This window comes from Rhopilema esculentum, chromosome 5, assembly GCF_057945365.1.
Source record: "Rhopilema esculentum isolate cy_ngs chromosome 5, ASM5794536v1, whole genome shotgun sequence".
Classification (NCBI taxonomy): Eukaryota; Metazoa; Cnidaria; class Scyphozoa; order Rhizostomeae; family Rhizostomatidae; genus Rhopilema; species Rhopilema esculentum.
The window spans coordinates 583488-604230 of NC_142819.1; the positions used below are offsets into that span (position 1 = coordinate 583488).

At 35.3% G+C, this 20743-nt stretch overlaps 1 protein-coding gene and 1 long non-coding RNA gene across 6 annotated transcripts; one reads left to right on the forward strand and one right to left on the reverse strand.

The window, feature by feature from the left end:
* Window positions 1–107: 107 nt before the first annotated feature.
* On the reverse strand, window positions 108–19982 carry LOC135690048 (cubilin). Of its 5 annotated transcripts, XM_089108696.1 has the most exons (17): window positions 19613–19982; window positions 17910–17987; window positions 16271–16606; window positions 15387–15731; window positions 14933–15268; window positions 13364–13711; window positions 12354–12698; window positions 11329–11676; window positions 9971–10318; window positions 8283–8528; window positions 7693–7866; window positions 5785–5988; window positions 5015–5077; window positions 3604–3825; window positions 3075–3152; window positions 1363–1426; window positions 127–188 (listed from the first exon to the last, which is right to left on the reverse strand). In XM_089108696.1, the coding sequence occupies exons 1-14, from the start codon at window positions 19626–19628 to the stop codon at window positions 3629–3631; spliced, it is 3384 nt and encodes a 1127-aa protein (XP_088964822.1). In that variant the 5' UTR covers window positions 19629–19982; the 3' UTR covers window positions 127–188; window positions 1363–1426; window positions 3075–3152; window positions 3604–3628. The 5 variants fall into 5 exon arrangements, with proteins under 5 accessions (XP_088964821.1, XP_088964824.1, XP_088964823.1 ...); XM_089108695.1 differs by having other exon boundaries at window positions 108–188; window positions 1363–3152; XM_089108698.1 differs by lacking the exon at window positions 19613–19982 and adding an exon at window positions 18506–19602 and having other exon boundaries at window positions 108–188; window positions 1363–3152.
* LOC135690056 (uncharacterized) lies at window positions 12613–16639 on the forward strand. The gene is made up of 3 exons (XR_010516570.2): window positions 12613–12715; window positions 15964–16146; window positions 16505–16639. It is a non-coding gene; the product is annotated as an uncharacterized LOC135690056 (long non-coding RNA).
* Window positions 19983–20743: the final 761 nt, after the last annotated feature.

Genomic DNA, 20743 nt, shown 5'->3' on the forward strand with positions numbered 1-20743 from the left:
ACGATGAAACTTTTTCCAGTTTCGTCTCGATGCAATGATGTACCAGTGGTCGGTCTTGTCGTGCTTGCAAACCTCGCTCTAGGAACCCCATCTCTACACATATCAACCACTATGACGTCATCACCTTCTCTAGCCGCAATTCCGCAGTTGCAAGTAACAGCGGCACACTTCCACGTTCGAACATGCACCTTAACAGCAGTCAAAGATCACAGAATGTTATAGAGATGCAGCTATACAATTTTAGCAAAAAACACCTCACTGCACTTGCAACATGTTACTAAAGCTGCTACAACTTACAAGTTATTTGGACGACTAATGTTGTCATTTCAAACTTGTTGTTGTATAAAACATCCACAGTATTAATGAGTTTAATTAAAGTATAAAACAGCCGTAGTATTAATGAGGTAGACTGGGACAGGAAAAAGGCTTTGTTGAGACATGAGATTGGAGTTGTATTGTGTGCTTTTGGCAATTATCACGGCATTCTTGTACCACAGATCCCACCTCTCTTAACAACTTTCACTATTCGGATTCAGTTTGTTTAGATCTGATTTTTATTCCATTATTAGTGTATGTTCTACCATTGCAGATTAGCCCAGTTAAACTTGCCAAACTCAAGAATGATTCTGAACTTTATTTGTTTCAGATTTAAAACCTTTCTTTCATGAAATAATAGTTTCATCCATCATTATGGTATTCAATGAATGGTTTTTGGCTATATGCTTTGAGGACAATCTTAATATAAGCATTTATAGATTTCTTAATTTATATTTTACATATAGGCAGACAATGGGTCTGACGAAACTCTTGCAATTTGGGGTAGCCAATGAACATCAAAAGTAGCTGCTCTAAAACTCCTTGAAAATTGCACTTGCTCATTGATAAAAATTCCAGGATTGTAAATAGCAGAATCTTTCGATTATGGCACGTAAAAATATTATCCGTTATACAAGAATGTGATAACCTTCGAGATTATTGGAAAAATTGTCCGTAAACAAATTTGGATAAATATCGGTCCATATCACATCTTTACTGGCCGACCCTGATCAATAGGGACAAGGCTTACGTCGATAAAAAGATCACATCCTCATTAGACAGTGAGATTATTCCAAAAAAATGTATGAGTTGCAGACTTTGAATCGTTTTAAGCAAAAGCACAATAAAAGCTCTAGTCTAAACTTAAAGTATGATCTTCTGGAACAACATCAACTAGTTTCTGAAGAAGATTTTGATTCAAGGAAGCATTGTTTCAAAACTAAATTAGTGACTTATTTAGTTGTATTTGTAAGCTAAAAACATCAATTCGTGCAAAAATATTTTGACATGAGAAATGATAACAAAATATTGTCACTAGCTAATTACCTCGAACACTCTGCACGTACTGTTAACAAGTACGTAGTCTCCTGCTTTATAATGATTGTAATATCTGCAAAAGATAATAAGTTTAAGATAGAATGAATGGGTGCAGCTTCGATCTGTTGCTACATGATTAATATTTTTCAACACTTTTAAGCTACTTTTAAGCTCATGTCAATCAACACTTTTAAGCTACTTTTATTAAAGGTTTTCATGTCTGAGTCAATATCTAAATTAGCGTCTTGACTAATACCTACGCATGAGCCTTTTTTAGTCTTAAACAGCAGATCATAGTGTTGTAGCTAAGGGCTTTGAAGCGATGATTTTGCGCACATTGTGATCATGAAAACGACGATGCAGGGTCGTATTAACCATTAAGCAGGCTATGCATGTGCTTAGGGCACCACAATCAGATAGGGCATCACATTGTTGAGAAATGAGTGACAAGAAAAGAAAAAATATGTGGCAAATGTAAAATTGGCAAAACTGGTGTAAATTGATCAAAATATGATGTTTCTTGGTCAGGTTATGTTCCATGGTAAATGTAAAAGAAAATTGACAAAACTATTAGAGATTGATGTAAACTTTCTGCTTCTTGATCAGGTAACTCACTGCTAGCGCATTGCAGTCTGGCATCTGCTGGTCAATATGATCTTTAACAAAGTCACATTTTCTTGTGAACTCTGTGTCTAAGATGTAATGTGTACGGTATCCGTGATATTCTACTGCATTAGTAAAAATATACCAATCACCTTTTTTGATTCTTTCTCTAAATTCTAACAGATAACTTATAAGCACTTAATATAATTAGTAATCTCTAACTTTCGATATATTTTCACTTTTTTGATCTAGAGAAACTGCTTGTATTCACTCAGTGACAGGTCTAGGGGGTGTTATAGGAGTTGCAGCACACTTGGTCTGAGCATTAGTATTTTGTTGATTAACCAATTAGTGAAGGGTTTGGTCAGCAAGATCTACCGAGGCTTTTCACGAACCAACTTTAGGAGATGAGCAACTGCCGATAAAAAACTTCTAGATTCATTCTGTTTGGTTGTACTTTTTTCGGCTCAGAAAAGACCCCTAAGAATTAGGGTGAAAGCGGCCGACAATCGCTTAATATCGAGGAACCAATCAAGCGTGTCTTTATTCATTGAGGCTTCTTCTGATCAGTATCAGGATATAAATTTATGCTCACCATTCTTATGCAATTCGCTTTTCTGCATTATCTTCCACTTTTGCATAAGGAAAAGATTAGTTGTATTGGAGAAATTTCGCAAGGTTTTTTTAATACTTGTCGCAAGGATTGTTTGCAATAAAATTCATGTTTTGACAGTGAAATGATTTCTCGTGTATGAGAAGGAAGAACCGCAGGATAGGCTGTCCGCCGGTTTCTGTGAATCTTGCAATGAGATTTTAAAATGAAAGATATACAGGAACAAAGCTATACGACGACGAAAATCCAATGTCACGAAATAAAATTTTCAAAATATATTAAATTTAAAGAGTATACTAATATTTCGCCCCGGCATACAGGGCTTCATCATGATTTCTCACCATATTCATAATGGATAAAATCAATGGGAGATCTTTGATCCGAACTGTCTGTTTGCACGTGGCGAAAATTTTGTATTAAAATATCATATATTTAAGTGAAGGAAGACAGCTGTTTTCCCTAGGACAAAGACAACTGAAAATTGGCTAAAAGCACTTAGCAGTACTTGCAATTTGTCAAATGTGATAAGATGTGGATCTCCACTTGACGTGCATCGCTCTGTGTTGATATCGACAATGATGATCTACAAGAAAGCAAAAACAAAAAGGTGTAGATTCTTCTTGGGGAAGATGCTCTTTTCACAAATTATGCATTGCCGTCAAGCGCATATATAAAGATACTTTACAATAACTGTGCAGTTAATATTTTTAGAGAAAAAGTTTATTTGAGTGTCGGTAGGAATACAAAAAAAATCTAGTATCTTGTAAGGTATGATCAATAGATTGATGAAAAGTATGCTTAGCTCATAGAAATAAGACGTAATGTAAATTGCTGAACTTATTGTTCCAAACTGTTCCTGAATCAATGACACATTTTCCAAACCCGAATGAAAATGGACAGGGTGAATTCAGCAAAACCTTTTATACTGTGATTAATATTGGCAATATATGAACAAATGCTCTCTTTCTGTAGGTTTAAAAGTAAATTTTTGATGCCCTGACCCTGAGATATTACCGTGCTAAGGATACCCTTACCACAATATCAGGTACTTTGTGATGACTATTCCAGTCCGGACAGTGACCCTTTTAAAAACACTGTGTGGTTAATTCTCTTTGCAGGAGATCCCTCGTACCACGTTACTTCAAACTTGGCTGTAGGATCTTTCACGTCACTGCCAAACTTGCAAGTAAACTGTAGTTGTTTATTGAAGATTCCGGGTGAAATTTCAGGATTTGATATAATTTTTGGAAAGTTGTCTAAATAGAAAATATGAAAGAGGAAAGAATAAAAGATACCACAGTATAGTGATGCATTGTAAGCATGTAAGAATTGTAATAAATCTTTTATTCAGCCCGTTTTAAAGAATAAGTTTCTGTTCATCAGAATTTCCAAATGAAACTAAAAATAACAGAGCGGATTATTTTTCACTCTAAAGCTTCTTTTTGTATATCTCATCAAGAAAATATCTCACCAGCAACAGCAGAGGTAGGTCATGACGTTTAGAGTACAATTACGAAGCAACAGTGGCAGAAATTCATTTTCCAGGTGGCGGAGCGAGCCCACAAAAACATACGAATTTGCCAACAGGTTTACAGACATAAGCGCTAAAAACTGTTTATTAATCGAAAATTTGGCAAAAGTGGCCGTGCCCCCCCCCCCCCACGCCCTCGCAACTCCAAGGTAGGCTTTGCTTTTAATGAATCCTCTTGTAGAGATGTTTCTTAGCACTTAGTATTGATCATCTACGAATAGTCTTCCCCCCTCCCTTGTAATAATCAGCTTAACTTTTGCAAAGTATTGTATATTTCCCATATTAAACAATTATTGTCTCTTTTTTCTTCCAATATCTGATTTTTAACTCTTAAAACAGAGAATCTTGTTAATATCTTTTGAATATCTTTACCTATTTTTGAGTAAGAAAGTGTAACACACTTATTTTTTTACGTATGCTTCTCAATTTACATAAATATTCATGATTTTAAAATAGCCTTGCAAGAATATTCAAAATTTTAGTGTTTATAAACGATGATTTTGTTAAGACTTTAAATATTTGCTTCAATGAGAATTTTCCTTTGACAACACGACATGATAGAATTTAGAAACTTGTTGATATACGAGAATAAGCTTTGCTGTATCCCAGAAATTTTGTTTTGTTTGTTCAGATTTTCTTCGTTGAATTTGTATTGTATCAATATTGTAAGTGGCTGTCGTAGATGGAACTCGCCGACAAGATGTCCTTTCCATCTATAGCAGTCACAGGAAATTTTAAATATATTGTTATAGTAAGTATAATTTTTGCGATAGAAAAAAAGACACTATCATGCCTCTTTACCATCTTCATATTTCACTATATAAGGCTTTATCTAACATTTGCTGATATATATGATAATTCGAAATTTTTATTGCATGTAGTTGGGACAAATTTCAAAATAATCTAACACTTACTGGTGCAACCTGGTGTGAAACCAGTTGGGGAGTTCCAACCAGCCGGACAAGGTACCTCAGTTCCTAAAATTGTAACAGAAAAAGGTAAATTTTTACATGTTAATCAATAATCTTGGCTCAGTCAAACATTTCCCAACGAGTGATTTATTAACGAAAAGGGCTTGTAGATTAAATTACGTGTATGGTACCACAGAAAATCGAGTATGTTACCACAGAAAAATCAAAGCATAGATTTCTTATAGAAATATAAATATAAACACAAGTACACAATTCTTTTTTTGGTACAAAACAAAATGGCATTTAACAACATTCATGTGCTCGTGTTTCTGTTGGCCTATTTCGATCCATAACTGGGTATATATATATATTTCCTAGCAAAGGGTTCTATGTTCTGACGTATTATATTCTGGAGTGTGTCGGATAAAAAGCTTTAGTATGACTCAAAATGTCTCATTTTTTATAATCCATAAACACAAAAATGTGATCTTTGCGTTCGTTTATACACTAAACGATTTTTTATATATGCAACTCAGAGCTTTGTTACCATTATATCTTTATGTTAGTCTAACTAGTTAAACGCCCCGGTTGAGCACTTTAGACAGCCACATGAAAATTACGAATAGATATAAATATATATAAACATCAGTCTGTATTTTGGTAGCATTAACCCAACAAATGATTGTATCAATGTACTAAAACATTTTTACTTCTGTCCTGTTTTGGTATCAGAACATTCACTTGTCACCGTACATAAACTTGCAACGTCGTACCTGCACAGTAAACCATTGGACAAGCTGGTGGTTCGGTTAGTCGGTAAACATTAAAAGTTGTTCCGTTTTCAATGCATTTTTTAACCCTGATGCTCCACGATGCTGTGCAGCACTGAACGTTATTCCGAACGCAAGCTTGCAATGTTGCATAGTCCCCAACTTTACTGGGAAATGTTCCATTCGCCCAAATGGACAGACTTGAACCTGTGAAATGAAAATATCTCAAAGATCAGTTTATTTTAGGAGGCTTTTGGCATCCGTAAACTTCTGCAGTGCTTACTTTCCACAAAGTATATGCCATAGAAGTTTTTTTTGGCTCAAAGTCTTTATTTTTATTTCTAATAATTATTTAATCACGATATCAATTCATTATCAGTTATAAAAATCATAATTACAAGTAAAAGTTAATTAATACAGTTGATAATTTAAATAAACAGATATAAAAACCAGTACTATTTTTTCATGGATTCGTGCGGAAATATTTTTGTATTTCTTTGCTTTTCCATAAAGCATGAGCAATATTTGAACCTGAATCACATCTATATCAAATCGTGAAATTAGAAACACCAATTGGAGAACACGAAAAAATCAATGAAAAAAATGCGCCCATCAGAAAATAAACTACAAACTTTTCCAATAAAAGGGTTAACTTTCTTAATGAACATAGTTTACAATTCCTGGTTAGACAAAGCAATAGAACATGAATCAAGCTTAAGTTACAGACAATGAAAATAGAGCCCGGATTCACAATGCCACAATTAGGCCTTTCGTTACTGCCCACGAGAGAAACTGCTGTTTGTACTAATAAGTTTCATACCATAAAACCCAGTGCAAAATGTTTCCAGCATGCAAAAATCAATTGAAATAGGAAAGAAAATGCTAAGCATTAGCTCAAAATATTTTAAGACTTATTGTATACATTGAAAACTAAGCAGAGGAAGTCGGAGACAATCAAAGAAACATAACATAAGAATAAGGCATGAAGTTGCAAAGAAGCTAAATGAAAAAAAGGATCATGAGACTAAGAAAAGGCCTTGGAACAATTGGAACATTGGAGAAGGCTATTGTCAAGAACTTGGAACAATGACATACAGAAGGCACTCACTGTGCAAGTACGGCCTATACACGATGACAATTTTTACAAAGTAAGAAAAATTCTATTATCTAAGGACGAGTGGGCATTTAAAGAACTTCAAAGGGACAAGTCGCCTGGTGCAAAAAGGATCAGTTCAGAGATAATTGAAGATGGACGGAAGACAACAGCAAAAGTACTACACAAACTGTGCAATGAAATTTTAGAGAACCAAAGCGTGGCTGAACCAATGATCTGAGTATGCTCATGATGTAATCTATTCTGAGAGTCTGACATTCTATCAGTCCAAGCTTCAAATATGGTGTTAACAATAATACTGATTCGGATAGCACCCAGAATTGAAGGGATTGTGAGTGAGAGACAAGCTGGCTACAGAAGAGAAAATGGTACCGCATAATATATTACAACGCCGATGATATTGAGCAAGAAAGCATGCAAAATTTTGTAGTATTATTGCGTTTGTGAAGAAATGACTATTCTTATTTACAATTTCTATGATTAAACCAAAACAAAAGTGCCGGTATAAGCTGGAAGAGAATCAAAGAAAATGGAAGAGAATAAAAGAAATAAAATGATGAAGGCTGAGGTGGCCAGAGTTTGTGGATATGAGCTGGAATAATTCGTTGACATCGTCAAGAAGAGAAATTTTAATCCCCATAGACATGTGATTAAATGCATGTGAATAGCGTGAGCGGTAATGGAAAAGGAATGGATAGGAAAATATGTTTTCTAACATTGAGACATAAATAAAACAATATTTTTTGCATACCAAATGCAAATATTGTAAACATAAACAATGCAAAAGATAGTCTTACCGCAGGAGCGAGCAGGGGGACATGCAGTAGGCATATCAGGGCCAGCTTTACTCGTGAACCGGTACCAGCCACTGGCAAGTGACTTGTCACAATATTGGACAGATGTGTCCTTTTTGGCCGTGTAGCTGATGCTCCTTTGCCATCTAATGTCATTCTGATAGCCTAGACACTCGTCTGCAAACAACATGATTTATGCTACATTGAAATTGCATTTAATTCAAGCAGCGAGTCACAGGGGTTGTGAAAACTTTGCACACACTTCTAACGTCAAAATGACACTTATTAGAAGAAGTTGACCATGGATTCGTTCAACTTTAATTGTATCACTTTCAAAGCTAGTCTAGTCTTCATCAATTACTTTCACATATAAGGCTTTTTTCCCGTATAATGCTGGGGAGGAGAAAACCTCGAAAATGTATATATTCTAAGACCAATTACTTACAAAAACAGCAAACTGCAAATAAAAACAAAATATTGTATTAAATTCCCTTTCATTGAATGCTAATGGTCTGATAAATATCATAGCTCAAAAACATTAATACGTTTCTTGAATATGGCAATCGCCTTCACAAAAATTACATATAACTCACCAAATCGCTTGTCACATTGGTTTCCTGTAAACCCATCCCGACAAATGCATTCAAAATTAGCAGAAACTTTGTCGTATACGTTTTTACAGATGCCACCGTTCAAGCATGGACTGGAATTGCACGGTTCAAAACTCGCACTGCAGTTCACACCAGTATACTGAGGGAGACATTGGCACTTGTAATTTTCTGAAGCTACGTCAACACAGGTGCCATTATTCATGCATGGTTTATTTTTCTTGCACATCCCTACCTCATAAATAAAAGATCTATTATACAAAAAGGAGTTGAAAATATTTGCAATGATACATGAATCTGAAGAAATAGAGAACTTTGAACTATAGATATTTTTATCTAGAATGAGACCAAAATGCTTACTCGAACTTTCTTCTAATTTGCACTCACTTACATTAGAGTATTCTAATTATCATGACGATTAAACGAAATTTTATCTGAGTCCAATTAACAAGCGTTGTTGTTCTTAAATTCATTCGCTTTGAGATGCTATTGTTTCTATTCGTTATGGTCTTTTGTGACATACTTCCTCGTGATTTACTTGTACCCTTCCTACAAGATTTGCAAAATGCGGCGAAACCTAATATTCTCCTTGGGTTTTTGGTTTAGAAACTAAGGTAAAATGTGTTGTATCGTAGCATTTCTGTTGCTTTGGTTCAATTGCCTGGGTATTAATGGACGAAGATAACAATTTTCAGTTCGAGTTTGAGTTTTTTTTCCAGCAGCATTAAAATTCTCACAGCTTTAGTCATCTTTTTGCTATTAGGGTTTTGATATTTCTAGGTAGGATTGTTGCATCGACTTCTTATGGCGAAAAGGCACTTTTCTTCCCCATCCCCTCCAAAAGTAAATTACATTTCAGGTTTTTTTTGAAACATCCTAAGAAGCTTTTTCCTGCCAGAGGTTGATGGTAGGTCGAGCGATCGCTACTGATGGATCGACGGACCTGCACGTTCTCGATGATGTAGAAACGTAAATTTTGCGACTCGCTAGATAATGTCTTCTGTGGGAACAATTATCGCCCTATTATTGCTTGTATTTTTACTTCTGTTCCTAATAAGAAAATTAATTGAAGTTTTATCAGTACGGTAGAGAGATAAATGGATTTCTATTGCGAAATATTCGACATTTAGTTTAGATATGAGGTTTTGATCCTATCTTCATCCTTCCCACTGATAATTTACGATAAAAGGTCAATCAATTTTGTGACCAATACAATGCAGAAGTTTTATCAGGCAATATCAAGAGTTAAAAGTGGTCTGGTTATCAGGTTAAGCAAAATTAAAATCACCTATTGAATCAATGCTGCAGGTGGAATTTTTTCTCTCTAATATTATTCTGCACCGTTTTGCAGAGTAACCGTAAGAGAAAGAGTACATTACTGCAAGTCGATAGGCTTGCTTTGTCTAAATTTAGACTAAAATAGAAACCGATCGATCTATCCTACAAAAGGAAAATAAATTACCCAATCAATTACCGCTTACGTGGTATCAAGCTCATTGACTGTTCAATGGATGATCAATAGATTACGTTAAATACACCTTTAAGTCACCTTTAAGTCACCTTTAAGTCACCTTTATGTTACTTTAGCACCCCCTTGATTGCCCTAAGTTTTAGACAACTGCTTGTTGTTTGAAATTCAATTTTTTTTACTATAAGATAGATTGCTTTCCCACCTGGGCCTTTTGTAGCGAAATTTGCTTTGAATCCATAATTTGGTATACTGCCGTCAGATTTAAACTCTATGAAGATCTTGTTACTCGAAGATATCAGTGGTTTGTGCTGTGTACCACACATAGATCTAAGCAAAGGCTTAGCCGAGTCACCTCCATCATACACTTTTAGTGTATCACAGCTAACAGGAGAGCAGCAAGCCTGTAGCATGAATGACTGGAAAATCAATTCTATTCTTTGGGATTTTAGAACTTCTATTGAGTATGTGCAAAATGCATTATTTGGATATGGAATTGGAAATAATGGTGACGAAATTGTTCCACTGGATGCTGTGATGTTTTGGTTGCACCCTGCAAAAAATTGTAAGAAACTAGTGATTTGTTGGCTTTTGGTTTTCTGCTGTTTGTTTTTGTTTTGATTTATTATCATCGTCTACAAACAATTATTAACGACAAAATAATGCAACTACACAATAATATAAAAAGACCTTATTGAAACCATAGTCAATAGAAAAACTTGGTCTGGAAGCCTTTTGTTCTAACTCTTTGTTCGTGTTTATTGCAATCACGTGATCAATAAGTAAAGGGGCGCGCGAAAACAGGTGTATAGGATTGTTGTTGAGTTTTGAGTGTTTCTCGAGAGCATTGGTAATTTTACAATCTATTCTGACCTGATATTATAAAAACTATTGTCAGCTCATATCATGCAGTTCAGGGCTGTAGGCATTTTTGTCACCACTCTTACTCAGGAGTAAGATTTCTTAGAATTTCGCAGCGCAAAACGCAAGATTTTTTAGCTTGGATAAACGGTATAAAAAGAAGTATATGACTGTAAACATACATTTTAAGCATCAAATTGAATCAGATGTTTTCATTTGCAAGAACTTCGGCGTGGGGAAGAATTGGCGGGAACAACATTTGCCATATTTCAGGCTTCATTCGGACCTTTCTATCTCAATAAAGAAACGATTTTCGGGGAAGATCCATGCCTACACGTTTAACATCCGCTATGCCAAAGTGCGATTACCATTAACTGAGATAATGCATTTACCTTAATAAGTTAGGAAAGGGTTAATGCTATGCAGTGGCGTAGCCAGGGCTGGAAGATTGGAGAGGCAAAGATCGGAAGAGCTGGAGAACAAAGAGAAATTGTAAAACATTCCGTAGATGACTATGTTGAAACTAGATTGACTATGTCGAAACTCACCGGTAGATCTGTTGCAAGATTTACTTCTCTTAAAATAACATACAGTAAAGTTCATTTCACGAACACAATTCATTTGAGGAGGCATTCAGTAGTTGAATATCAATAGCTTACGTTGGTTTAGTGTTTAACGCAAACAAAAAGATTGCAATCTTACCTTGATCCCCAACAAAGTAATAGATCTGAAACCCTGTCCCTGTTGCGGAGCCATCTGTTTTGAACTCAAGTGATATCTGATTGGAAATAGATAATACTGGTGTTGCATCACTCCCGCATCTTGTAGCCAATAACGTCCTATTATCTTTTGCCAGACCATTATAGATTCTGAGGCTGTCGTACTTGCACAGTTCATGATACTGAATTGCAAATAATGAAAAAAGTAGGCTTATTCTCTTTCCAGATGAACCAAAAATTTTATATCTACAGTTGGCATTATTTGGATACTTCCCTGAAATAGCTGGTGACGTAATGAGACCGTTGTCGGAGTTAAAGATACCACCACAACCTAAAATGATAACAATAGAACGTATAAAGACAACATTTACAGCAAATTCTGAGATGGATTTTTTGAATATTTTGTTATCTCTAGTGGATCGGTATATGCAAAATGCCAGACCATTACCTTTAGCTGCATAGACAGTTTTTCCGCATCTTTTTAAACCTATGATAGCTCAACATATTAGAAAATAGTTGCGTTTTCAATGTTTAACACTTTTTATAATGTTCCTGGTGCATGGCCATTATTCTGAAAATGTTCTTATTGTGATTTTCTGTTGAAATACTAAAGCAAATTTTTGTATGCCCGTTCACAGTGCACGAAGCGCATCCATATTGAAGCCTGCTCAAAAACTCAAATCTGTTTAAAAGTGAGCAACATCATGCGTCTCTATTAGATACGCACCCCAATACAGAATTGCATAGTAACCTGGCCTGAAGCAATTTTCATAAATGGCTACAGACTAAAACATTGTACACTGCGCCAAGGGTCTGGAGTATTTCAGTGGATACAGCTCATCAAAATCATCAGATTGCAGAGACCAAGACACAGATGGTCGTTTTATTTGCAGATGGTCTCCATGTAGCTGAATTCAGACTTGAAAAATTATAAAAATTCAGAACAAGAGAATATGAAAACTCTAAAAATGAAATAATTAGTTAAATCATCGATGCTGGCATGCTTACCATCCGGTCCAACTTGAAAAAATATCTGAAAACCTGTGTCAGCTTTGCTTATGTCAGAAGTAAAAACAATGTATAGTCGAGAAGCTGCACTGGACATCTCTGTGACATTACTCCCACATCGCGTTTCTATCAGTGAGCTTTCAGATATTGTCTCACCATAAACCTTAAAGCTGTCAGCACTGCATCTGTTACTATTCTGAATGGAAAACGTGGAGAATATCAACTGGATTCTGTCACCGCTTTTTCCTCTGATCTGGTATGTGCATCTAGCATTGTTTGGGTAATTATTTGGAAAGTTCTGTGACTGAATTGTTCCACTTTTTGCAGTCAAATATGCATCGCAATCTGTGTCGAAAAAGAGGGTAAGTTGAATAAAAAAGGTCTTTATCAATTCATTTAGATTACTGCCTGAATCCAAGTCGTGTATAGTTGTTTTAGAAATCTTCATTATGCAACGAAACAGCTTATAACAACCTAAATCAACTTGTCAGTTTTATTCTATAGTTAATGGCACTCAGTCATAAATAGACATCAACAAGCTTTCCATATTTAAAAATTCCTAAAATCCCTTTCACAAAGTGGTCATTCAGATTATGGTCGCATCGAATAGAGAAACAAAGCACAAGAACCCAATCTTACAAACGAAACAGTGAGCAGTAAGCCATTTTTCTTAACATTCTGGCCATGTTGTACCCTTTTGAAATTTTTATTCATCAAACATATTGATTAACTTTTGCAAATGATTGCTATACATAATCAATTTTTAAAACTTTAATGTATTTTCTTCTTCATTTTCAATTTGACTGCTCAAAATTTAGCATAGTTTAACCTTTTTAAACTGTGCCTTTTACCAGCAAAATTATTCACAATTTTAAATGATTGTCCGTAAAAAAACATTTTGTTACTACTATTTTGTATAACTTTCGTACACAAGCATCAGTGGTATTGACATTGTTAACTTTTGCATTATTAATTTGCATTATTTAACATGATAAATGAATGCCACATACTTAGCTGTGTAGTGTAATAGTTTGCCAAAAACCCTGCTTTAGAAATTCTGCTGTTTGTCTTGAATTGTAAGAATACTTGGTTGCTTGCTGAAATGAATTGCTTGTTTTTGTATTCTCCGCACAATATTTCAGCTAATGTAGCTTTAGAACCAGATCCTTCGAAGATCTTGAGACTATCATGGGCACAAGACTCGTCATACTCAAGTTCGAATTTTTGGAAATATAAATGAATGCGTTTTCCAGATTGTACTGTGATAGTGTAATTGCAGCTTGTGTCGTTTTCGTAAGTGTGTGGATACAAAGGAGAAGTAAAAACCCCATTTACGGATGCAAGGTGAATGTTGCAACCTATAGATAGAAGATTTTTATTGAGTGTAAAACTATGCTCTTGAATCTCATTGAATTTGGAAAATGCAAGTTTTAGTTTATATTATTTGAAAAGTAAAAAGCATAGCCACTGCTAAGGAAAGATTTTAAAAAGAAATGGAGAGGATGAGAAGGTAGGGTGATTGGGTAAGTTTTCTCTTATTGTTTTGAAAGAGGCAAGGTTGCAGAGCATTAGAAGAAATAAGAGAGTAATGGTCCAAAATTTCACAAGCTCTTGAGTGAGAGGAATTGGTATGGCGAGGAAACCTGGAAACGATAAGAACAAAAAGAGTATCAGGTGTTCCAGACACATATCAATGCTTCAAAGATGATATCTCTCCTCGCCATGACAATGTGCTTGTGTAATGCGAATGAAGCATTTGGAAAGATGAAAATGCCAATAATACACACCAATGACGATAAAGTTGAATAGCTGTCCCGATGTTAAAGCTGTTGATGACGTATGTGGTCATTGACTTAACAATGACAAGATGACGCAGAGAATATTTAATACAAAAGCAGTACTTCAGAAAAGGAAAAAACTATTTTTCTTGAAATGATGACAAGATTTAGGAGCGAAGAATGCCCACGCAATTAGAGGGGAACGTAATTATGGAGATTTAAATTAAGCAGTGAAAGAATTATGAGTTTTTCTGTTAGAACTGGATGGTACTGCAAAATGACGTCAATATTGGTAAAAATTTGTTCGCTAGTTGCTGGCGCGAATTTAGTTTTTATTACGCTTGCAATTGTTTATAGACATTAAAAACAATATGGTAGAATATTATTTAAGCGTTGTATTCAGAGGTACAGATAATTCTAGAAAGGTAAGAGTTTCCAAACATGGTCATAGTTATGTTCAAACAAATTTATCTAGCCATGTTCTTCATGAAATCTTTTGGGAACGATAGAAAAACTTTGCAAAGAATGTAATGTAAAAAAATTCAAGTACACTTAGGTCTATAGAAGACAAATATTTTTGAATTCGTTACAACTTTAACTAAAGTTTCTTTTGAATGCTATCAAAATGCAATATTTTTTGATAAAGTCAGCAAAAGATGTTTTCAGATCTATTTGAAAATGGCACAAGGTATTAATTAGGTATGATGGAACATCATTCAAGCATATGTTTAGGGTCATATTTATACTGCATATAATGTTACAAAAGAATAAAATGAAAAAAAAAATGCTATGTATATAAACCTTTTCTTGCTGCATATTCTATTTCGAAGCCAGTACTTGTTCCAGTGGAATCTGTTTGAAAAACCATGAAAAGATTATTGCTTTTTGAAATATAAGGGTAATTAATTGCCCATGTTCTTGAATCAGTAAGCATGCCAGATTCATCTGTCCCTTCGTATATCTTAAGTCTGTCCTTGTCACCATAGCCAGGTAGCGAGAACTTTTTAAAAGACAGCTGGATCAAGTTGCCCTCCATTGCGCTGATTTTATAAGTGCATTTAGCATTGTTTGGGTAGGTTGAAGGGTACATCGGTGATGTTATATTTCCAGTGACCGCATTAAACGTCTGTTCGCATCCTAAAAAAAGATCGTCCAGATAACTTTCTGCTATGAATTTTTAGATGCATATTGACGAATAAAAACGGATTGCTTTCTAGATATAAAATGACACTTAATAACCAAAGAGACGAATCACCTCTTTTGCCAACGATGTAGAATATTTTGAAACCTTCCTCATTTCCTGATGAATCTGAGACAAACTGAAGGAATATGCTGTTGCTTGTAGACAGGTACTGTGTTGTATTTGTGCCACATTTCTTGAGGACTACTGGCGTTCTCTCGTCACTACCTTCATGCACTGAAAGACTGTCTTTTGCACATGAAGAGCTAGACTCTAACCGTAATCGCGAAAATATAAGGTGAATCTTAGAGGTGGTAGGTGCTGTGATCTTGTAAGTGCATTTGACGCCATTAGGATAGTTTGATGGAAACTTCGGTGACACAATTGTGCCTTCCTTCTCGTCGAAAACCATGCTGCAGCCTGAAAGAACGTTGGCCAGGGCGGACAAGCATTAGTGAATTATCATCAAAGGTTCGAAGAAATCACAAATTCCGGATTCGTCTTAGAGTAACATCTTAGATAAAAAAAATTTTCTGTATAAATCATGATAATCTTGAAGTAGCATCTTAGCCTTTTTATGACAAAGAAATTAAAAGAACAGAAATTGTGTTATATGCTCCAATTTTATTCTTGAATTGCTCATTTTTCATAGAAGCAAAATCACAAAAGATAGTATTAACAAATTAGGTCTCTGGTATTGGAAACTTTCGCAATATGAGGATGTTCTCAAACTCGTCACAAGCCAAATCGAATATCTACCACGACAAGAGAACACCTTCCTTAGAAGCATCATCGTGACTAATTTATTTCCGAATCACTACAAAATGTGTTTGTGGTAAGTCAGTTTTTACTTATCTTTTGGCTTTAAGCTCTTTTTAGTTTTGATCGTGTCAAGTTTAATAATTTAACTTTTCATGTCAAATAATGAACATCTTAAGCGAAAATTTCAAATTTCATACCATCTCTTACGTTATACTTCACTCTGAATCCCGCTGTCGTCATGTATACTGCTTTGAAGGATATAAACAGGCGATTGCCTTCCGACAAATATGGGTCAAGTGATTTCCCACACCTTTTTAAAGCTAGTCTATCAGATGAACTAGCACCTTCGTAGACCTTGAAATCCGCATATGCACAACCCAGCTGGCCCAGATCAAAATTGACGAAGTTAAGTTGGATTGTTTTTCCAACAGGCACCACGATGGAGTAAGTGCATTGCTTGTTTGATAGAAATGTCGATGGAAAACCAGGAGAAGAAAAATTGCCTTTCGTTGAGTCGAATGCGAAGTCACAACCTGAAGAATGATTAAAATTATGTCACAAAGATGATTTAGGAAATGTATTTAATCTTGTCCTTCGGTTTTTTTCTACTTAAGCACTATCGAATTCAAATACACTAAAAATAGCATGCAATTCAGCTCAAATCAGAGACAAAGATATGGGTGACTGGTAGAATACACTATAGAAGCCATCTCTCTATTTCGGTCTATCGGAAAAATACATAAATTACTTCACTGGAAGGGAATGTAGAAGAATGAAATATCCAGAGCAGGACTTCAACTTTGCTGAACATTTTTTCCAAATCCTCTTCTTCTATCGCACAAGTACTTACTTATATTACTGTCGTATCTCGGAATTTCAAGTAGCTTGCCAAACTGTCATTATCAAAAACTTCATGAAATGACTCGAATGATTCATAATCATCTATTGTCGATAAGTAACACCTTTTATCGCTCCACCCATTCTTTTTAATTTTTAAGAAATGTTTACACGCAATAACTTGCATTGCCTTGGCGTATGGTGAACATGCTTTACATAGAAACTCGTAAGATTGATAGCATTGCTGTTTCAAAGATTGCTAAACTGCATTTGAAGCTGGTGTCAAGTGATAGTGAAATTGTTTTGTAATATGACTTCTTTTTTGTGTTTTCAAAAACTTAAAAATTTCAATAGCATTTTTCATCGCTGTTTTTTGAGGGGAACTTTAAAAAGTTAAGTTTTGAAAGTTTTTGGGGTAACATTGTTAAGTTTCTTGGTGGCCATGACTGCCATGCATATTTGGGCATATGTATCGATACCAAAATGAAGAACAACGGTTTTTGGGTGTCCAAAGATGCTTTGGTGCCATCAAACGGGGTTATTTAGCAAATCATTTTGCTCAATTGGCCAACTGGTCCAACTGGACGAATCGCTGTGTGTAATTCTCATCAGCTCATCAGCTCACGATATTTTGTGCCACATTTCTGATATTCAGTACAGGTATAGAAGGGAAGCAGAAATTGGATAGGAGATTTCCTCTATACTCTGTTAACTGTTTTCCTTTTAAAAGACGCCAGAAAATCTTTATTACGGTTTTGAAAAGCGAAATTTGCTCACTTTCATTGTAAATACCCAAAGTCTGACAACTCGCATCTAGCACAAAATTATAGCATGCATTAACTCTCCCCCAACCTATATTATAGCATGCATTAAGTCCCTTGCAATGCGAGCTACTGCCTGGAAACCTTTCTGCAATATTCACAGCGAAAGTATCAAGTATGCAAATATCGTTACAATATATGAGTTAGTTAGGGATTGAGAAAATAGTTATCAATTTACCTGACGCTTTGATCGGATGAATATAAATGAAAACATGGACGGCCAAGATAATCATTCTCGTTGCAGGGAGTTCCATGACTGTAAAAACGCAAGCAGATGTTGCAATAAAATTCTATACGAGGAGTACACTAAACCTGAGAGATAAATTTGATTTGACTAAAAATTGGTAAATCGCATGCAGCAGATACAATGTAAAAAGGCGTTCCACATTCTTAGATATCCGACATGCCTGACTACGTAATTGTTTTCTAGCCTAGTTTTCTTAGCTGGTCTCTTCGTTGAATCCAACTAAAAAAATTTGTTATGGCACGGGTCGCTCTAGTCTCTGAAAGAGCATTGTGTTTTGAATTTGTTCTTTTCTTACAGGTTAAATTTCAGTAATTGTGTAATTGTGTATACAAGCCCAGCAAATGTTTGCATTAATAAAACCACGTGTACGTGCAGGAATTTTCAACGATAAAAGGCCTTTGAAAATATTGAGTCAATTTCCACTGTACAGAAAAAGTATTACTTCCTTGGTCATTACCAAGTTGGTTGAGAGCTCTCGGTCTCTTTGTATTCCTAACCAATGTATTGTTAGCGTTATTGGAGCTTACTGGTTATTGGCCTTTTTTATATTACCAGTTAGCACCACTTGATCAGGATACCGTGGCTTTAAGCAATAAACATTGGCATCTCTCAGAGCTGGTTATTGTCCCTAGCGTCTTCCTGCATTTAAAATAATGCTGCAATTCAAGAAAATAGTTGCAATTGGTTTAAACCGACAGTTCTCTTTTTACTACTGTAACAATCGATAATGTAATATTTTGTACTAACAATCCATGTGATAAACTCTAGCTCATTAGACTAGTTAGTTGATGACATCATTCAATACCTTTCTAACTTTTTTTTATTTTCAAAAGGCAATCTAAAAAGAACACAATCATTATAAATGTTAATGTGCAAAGAAAAATAAATCTGTACAGAGAATGGATGAGATATGACCAGCAAAAGACATGAAGTTTGCTTGTCGATCACGCTTGTTCTGGCTAGATTCATACTTTTTGAACCAACAAACAAATGAATATAATTTTTGCCTGTGGGCGGAATTTGCCAGATATAATTTATGATGTTATTATTTTTCCACTCTATATTTCACCCGTGTTTTCATTCAACATTCTACCTGTCTCGATTGAATGATAGCAATGCCGCAAGTTTAAGTGAAAATTAAAACCAATTTAACCGTATAAAAATAACACTTAACAGACTAAACTAATGCTCAGTATAAAACTATATTTACATAAAGTGCGACGATGGCTCAGTGGTTAGGGCGTTGACTACAGATTCAAGACCTTTTCTGTATTTCCAGGCCTATGGATTGCGAGTATTTCCAGGCCAGATCTTATTTGATAAATTCGCTAATAAAACTCTATTAATCTAAAGTTAACCGCAACATCTCCCTTCTGCAAAATTTCAACATCAAATACCCTTTTTCAGAAATTTCTAGACAATCAACTTGTACCTTTTGTAAAAGATGCTTGGAGGTACGGTTTCGTTCAGTGACTATAGTATTATGTCAGCCAGCGCTGGGTCCTTAATTTTTTCTAAACCTGACCAGTTATTTTCAAGCAATGTTTGGTTTGCTTCTTAGCATTGCTGAAATTTCAACTATTATCTTTGTATCGTGCAACAAACTACAACGATATTCAGTAGAACCAACAAACCTTTTACTTCCGCCATACTTTGCTCTTCTCAGGTCACCTTTTTCACATATTGCCGGGGCTGTTCGTAGCCTTAATGCTATGACAACAGAATAACGAGACGCTTGTGAGCGTTAACACAATGCTGCTCCTTGACGCTATTCCACCTCAGTACAACATTTGAGTGCGAGGGCTTGGAAACTTGATACGATTCAATGGATTGATGGTAAATGTTGTCTTCATGCAAATCTCTATCAAAGTGCAAGAGATTATAGGCAGGGCTATGGCTGTGAAAATCTGATTTCTAACCGAAATGATCTCGGTGGTTTTATAAACTTTCGAGTATGGATTTTCAGAATCCAAGATGGGACCAAAAAATTTTGCCTCAGTATCAAGTGATTAATGATGTCATCGACAACGGCAAAAACAGTCATAAATCCGTTATATATTCAAAATAAATTGTACAATGAAGCATTTCTAGATTTTATGTGAATGCAAATTTCAAGAGTTTGCTGACGTTTACTTATTTTCTAACGTCATTAGTGGGTTTGTGGGTTTTCCGAAGTTCTGCCGCAACCTTCGTGCTGATAACTAAGTGAGTTGGAATTCACTGCAAATGCTCTAAAACTAAATCTTTGTTCACGTTTATTGCTTTGTTCGGGAAAAGTTTTTTCATTTGGTAATATCAGGCTATTCATGCTGTAAGATCAAAATTTCTGAGATTGACAATATTCGTCAATTCCACTGGTCAGCAAACGTTTTGGTGTCTAGACTTTTTGAGCTGACTTTTAACTATTGTCATATCTCTTTTTTACATTGTTTGTACAGTTTATGTTGCTTTATGTTTTACCGATTTTACTGGTTCATCGACATCAGCAAGCGATCGCTAAAATGCGTTTTTGGCTTTGAAAAAAGCAAGCATTTAGTAAACTAAAGCTTTTCGTCTGACACTATTCAGAGTTTAAAACGTCAGAACGTAGATCGAAAACTCTACGCTAAGAAATATATATACCCAGTTGTGGATCGAAATAGGAACACGAGCACATGACTGTAAAGGTTGACCAATCAGTGCCGCTTGCCTCTAAGGTTGTCTACACAGTAGCGCTTTTTTCGTGCTTATGTAGATAGATTCTAAAACTGCTAGGTGGAACGACG